The sequence below is a fragment of the Salvelinus sp. IW2-2015 genome, unplaced genomic scaffold, assembly GCF_002910315.2.
Source record: "Salvelinus sp. IW2-2015 unplaced genomic scaffold, ASM291031v2 Un_scaffold1672, whole genome shotgun sequence".
Classification (NCBI taxonomy): Eukaryota; Metazoa; Chordata; class Actinopteri; order Salmoniformes; family Salmonidae; genus Salvelinus; species Salvelinus sp. IW2-2015.
The window spans coordinates 62,631-68,131 of record NW_019943075.1 but is presented as its reverse complement, the minus strand read 5'-3'; the positions used below and the strand labels follow the sequence as shown (position 1 = coordinate 68,131).

General features: G+C 44.6%; 1 protein-coding gene across 1 annotated transcript; it reads right to left on the bottom strand.

The window, feature by feature from the left end:
* Positions 1–1,473: 1,473 nt before the first annotated feature.
* LOC112071644 (zinc finger protein ZFP2) lies at positions 1,474–4,179 on the bottom strand. Its single transcript, XM_070439466.1, is given in 6 exon segments — positions 1,474–1,765; positions 1,768–3,108; positions 3,252–3,375; positions 3,746–3,772; positions 3,774–3,853; positions 4,112–4,179. Coding segments are annotated over 6 exon segments (1,683 nt in total). The 5' UTR covers positions 4,113–4,179; the 3' UTR covers positions 1,474–1,655.
* Between the last annotated feature and the right edge of the window lie 1,322 nt (positions 4,180–5,501).

Genomic DNA, 5,501 nt, shown 5'->3' with positions numbered 1-5,501 from the left:
AATGTAATTTCACCTGGCGTTTTCAATGGTTACAGGGTTGACCTCTTCTTCTAGTTCCATGTTAAAATAACAAATACACACAAACTCAAGTTAACACCGTTTGAAACACGACTTCTACAGTAATTTATCGGCAATAAATTCTTGTTTTGTAGCCTTTACAAATATAGTCTAACAATCGACATACTTTCTCCCTCTCTTCGGCATTGTAGCAGTTGCTTAGATTCAAAAACAAATGGAACACAGTTAACACGGCAAATGTCGTGTCATAACATGATGTACTTTAATTTATTCCTGGGTTGCACGTTTCGTCATACAATATTGTTTTGAACATTCGTTTTATTCGACTGATGCCCAGCTGAGCATTCTATTTAATGTGGTCTTGGTGTTGATGAAGATATTGTATGAAGTGCATTACCGTGGCTTGGAAACACAATTACATTTTAAATGAGGAAAATAATTAGTAGGACAAGCTTTGTCATCATTGTAATGTCGTCAGATTGACTTTATATGCAGTATAACTTCAGCTAGCTAGCTACGATTGTGGGGAGAGCATCGACATTTTAGTTAGCTTAACATTAGCACTGCTAGCTTTTTCTGCCGAACTTTGCTAGCTCATGGTGCCAACATTGCCATTTCTCAAGTAAACTTGACATAATGATGCCAATTTTGTTTTCTACAATGTTATCTACTTTAGCAATGTCATTAGCCCCAGTTCAGAAAGACTGAGCATCAGTTGGACATCATATGATGCGGCATCTGTGCAACGGTGCAACCATGAATAGCTAGCTACATTATGTTTTGACAGAATCATAAAAGAGAAAGGATTTTGTAGAACCTTGTTTTGTTAAGTCAGTTGTAAAGTTTACAGGCGAGATTTTGATCGTCACCTGAATTTTGTCGCCAGACACGACTCGATCTCCACCAGTAGGTGTCAGTAGCTCGTTAGACTCCAGGTGTGTTCAGTTAGGTTTAACGTTTACGCTGCGTGACGGTTTGTAGTGAACGACACGAAACCTCCCGCCGATGATAATGGTATACTTTATTAAGAAAAGTTCAGTTGTAATAAAATACTTCATATGAACAAAGTATTTTCTCAGATTAAAAGACGGATGACCTAAGCATTCTAAATAAAACATTTAATACATGTTCATCCTTGATATGGTATATGCCATTGTCAGAAAAAGCCTTAGTATATCAGAAAGCATATTTGTGTAGTGTTAGAATTTAATTTTGTCAACTCAACCTCAAATGATAATTACCTAACCATACCTTACCATTGTGCCCAATGATCATTTAAATCATTGGTTGCTTATTTCTAAATGTCTACATTACTTTTTTTTCAGTTGACTAGTTTATGGGCAGTGGGCTGATCTAACAGGTCTACTGTTGGAAAATGTGTGTGTACAACATTTGGTGTTGAATGTTAACAGGAAATACAAGAGATGAGCCAAGAAAATTCCACACCCAAGTGTTAAATAAAATGTTTAATGTGAATTAAAGGCATAATTGTATTTTTTAATAGAGGCATGTTTTAAGGCTGAGTTTGAGTAAAATGCATATATTTTGTCCTCATACTATTCAGTAATGCAGTCCATAACATGATTTGGAAAATAAATTAATATACATGACAATATTTTCTTAGGTTCTCGCCATGATTAGACACCTTTCCCTATGTGAGTGCGCAGGTGCCTTTTGAGACGCGTTGAGGTGGAGAAGCACTTTTTACACAACATACAGGAGTATGGGCCGTCTCCTGTGTGTGTCGCAGATGCATCGTCAGTCTGACGAACCCCCGTTCACAGACCGAGCACGGGTATGGCCGCTCCCCTGTGTGTATTCGCCTGTGGAGGAGCAGCTCCCCAGAGGTAAGGAAGGTCTTGCCACACTGAGCGCACTGATGCGGTCTCTCCCCTGTGTGCATCAGGTTGTGTCTTATGAGTGAAGTAGACTTGGCAAACTCRTTCCCACAGTGTGTGCAAGAGAATGGTCGCTCCCCTGTGTGGGTATTCATGTGTTCACTCTGTGCACGCTTGGTTTTGAAGCTCTTGGGACACTGAGAGCAAGAGAACGGTCTGAAGTCGCTGTGGCTGCGTTGGTGTCTTACCAGCTCCCCATGTGTTAAGAAGGTCTTCTGACAGACGGTGCAGAGGTATGGCCTCTCCCCTGTATGAATCCTCTCGTGTCTTGTCAGGCCCGCGAGCTGAGTAAAGCTTTTCTCGCAGAAGGAGCACTGGAAAGGCCTCTGCCCGTTGTGAATCAGTTGGTGTCTGTTCAGTATCTGTAACTGGGTGAAACTCTTGCCGCACTCCGGGCACGGGTACGGCCGCTCCTTGGTGTGGATTTGCCGGTGCTTGTTCAGCAGCCACACGTGAGTGAAGCCCTTGCCGCACTCTGCGCAGGGGAAGGGTCTCTCTCCGGTGTGCTTCATCTGATGTCTCCTCAGGTCAGACGGGCGGCCGTAGATCTTCTCYCACTGGGAACACTTGTAATGGCGATTCACCACGTGGGTTTGCCTATGCTTCAGCCGCTCTAGTACGGTGTCAAAGCTAGCCCCACATTTCTGACACTTGTACTGACCACTCCCTTTGTCGTTTGGCTCCTCCTGCTGCTCTGTGGACTGTAGTGGGGGATCAGCACTCTGGCCACAAGGCGTTCTGGTGAAGTGCAGGGACAGTAGGCCCAGTTGGGTGAACCCCTTGCCACATTGAGGGCAGATATATGGGCGTTCCCCGGTGTGAATCCGCTGATGCCTCGTCAGATCCCAGGAGTTTTTGAAACCCTTGTCGCACTCCTTGCAGGTGTACGGACGCTCCCCTGTGTGAATGCGCTGGTGCCTGGTCAKGTCTGACGAGCGAGTGAAAGTCTTTCCACACTCGTGGCATGTGTGAGCACCGGGTTCAGAGCTTACGTGGATAGGGAAAGGCTTGGGGAATTCAGGACGGGGTAACTTTTTCCTGGGAAGCGCTGGGTTCTCTTCAGTTTTCTGGAGCTTGCTGTACTCCTCTGGGTGATTTCGCTCAATGTGCTGGAGGAGGTAGGATTCCTGCATGTGGAAGAATGGGCACTGGGAACAGGCAAAGACCTGMGAAGACATCTCAACGGTGTGACCTGAAGGAATACAATGGGAAAAGGAGACTAATAATGTGAGAGGCAGCACAAGCATTAMGTGGTTGTTTTTACAGGGCATACCACAGTCTCKACATTTTATTATATGTAGTAACAGAGAAAGACATTCAATATTTCCTCCTTACTCTGAGTGCCCAAGTTTTCAAGACATGTGTGGTGTTGCAGCAGGGATTTRAGGTCCTCAGGTTGAGAGAGGGCCTGCAAACACTCCTCCAGGACAGAGGGAGCAGAACTGAGCCATGACACAGTCTATAGGAGCAGAGATGCAAACAAGTGAGTGACAATATGCTGGAAAGTTTACATGTTTTTTTTTCGACACCGGGAAACGTTACAAAATGCTAGGCCCATTTCAAGAAAACCAGAGAAGCCGCTGGCTAGCACTCAGCTAACAGCGTGGCCCAGAGTGGCTATAAGGCAGAGGGCTATAGGAGAGTTATGTGCAGAAAGTGACAGTACAGCTTGGATATCTTCTCCTAATAAGATACAGAAGATATTACCCTCCTATAACTTAACCAGTCTAAATGTTGCCATCATGTCAGCTGCAGGATTTTCCCAATACAATAACAGAAGGTGACTTGAACCCGCTGAAGGTGACCTAGTGAGGTGTATATTGTGGTACCTGTCCAAGGTCTGGTACTGGCAGTATTCTTCTCCAGTTTAGAAAGGAATTCCCACACAAGTAGTTGCATATCTGTGTCATAGCTGGCGCCGTACTCCGTCGAAAACACTCCTGGAATCAAGATAGATGGGGATATAATCGGCGTAGGGTGAAGTTGACCCTAGATGCTAATCTTGGGTCAGTTCTGCATTTACCCCTGGTTACAGTGTCAGAGTTAGATTGGGGGCGGGGAAGCTGATCCTAGATCTGTACCTATGGGAAACTTCCCTCCGGGGTAATATAATTCCAAGGATTGTAAATATTGTCTTTGGTAACTAAACAGAACCAGGAGCTAGAGAGAGACGTTAACATATGATGGAGGCAGACTGACCTGGAAGAAGTGTTCTCTCTCCGCTGGGTCTTCCAGCAAAGTCGATGGATGACTCAGGAAGATGGCCTCTCACCTCAGCATCTGTGAAATAGTCATGAAAGGGAAAGAAAAACGTCCCCCACACTGAAATAAGAGGGAACAACACTGCAGTCCTTGACATATAGGGCAAGCACTGGAAATTAGCGCAAGCTAATTGGTGCAAAGGATCTGACGGTTGCTTATTCAATATGTCAATGTTTTAATTCTCTATCCTGGCAAATACGTGATTTAATAAGCACATTTCAAATGATAGGAAAATGGCGGTTCCATAAAGACCAGGGGTAAATACACAAGCATCCCAAGTAAGCTGATTTAGGATGTTTACCTTTTAATCACAATGAAAAGGATTACAAGGACAGAGGGGACCTGATCCTAGATCAGCACTCCTCCTCTGATAAGTTTGATACATATGGTCCCAGGACAATTTGAACAGTTGTCCTCCACAGAGTATCATATTACCCCTGTGTGTCCAGGGGGGCGATTCTGTCCAGGTGGGTTGGATGATCTGGATATCAGCTGTATGATCAGCGGAACACAACTCTAGTCACCTGAAAGGAATAACAGTATTCAAGGAAGTAGACAACAGCACCCAACAAATGATGACCACCGACAGAACCTGAGCAATCAGGACAATAGAACCCAACTCATCAGGACCATGGACAACCCCATGCAATCAGGAAAATGGACAGAACTAACTAATCAGCAGCTACATAAACCGCAAGATAAAGACCGTTTTAATCACAGATGGCCCTAAACACACTGTCCAAACTACTGCTGTTGGTTCTCCAGTTTACAAAAACAACATCCTTAACTGTATTCGCTACTAACCCTTGTTCGCAGCCGCAGAGAAGCTTGGCTCTCTGTTTGTCATTCAACAGGTCTGGAACTGTCGCTGTCACAAGGCCGACGAACTCCTCTAGTTTCTCATAATCCATGACATCTCTTCGTTGCGCTACTTGCCACATGGCCGCAGAGAGCAGCCTCAGGGTGGTATCACAGGCGCAAAGAGGATAACGGGAGGAAGACATCTACGGGCAAAAATTGGTCATTGAGTTTGGTGAGAGAGACGACACAATCTTTGGACAATAATTATTGGTAGTGCGGGTTAGGAGGCATAACGTTACATTGCCGCATAACTTGAGTAGACGCTAGCAAATAAAGCTCAAATGTGAATCAGTGGCCCAACTATTTTATCTATTCGATCCATCTTCTAGTAGCTGTCTACCCCAATGGCTGGTCCACCCTAGACAGTCTGTATCTTTGCTACAACTAACAGTAGCCGCAAGTTGCTAGCTAGCCAACGTTAGCTAGGTACTTATTTTAAACGAACCTGCATTCTCCACTGGT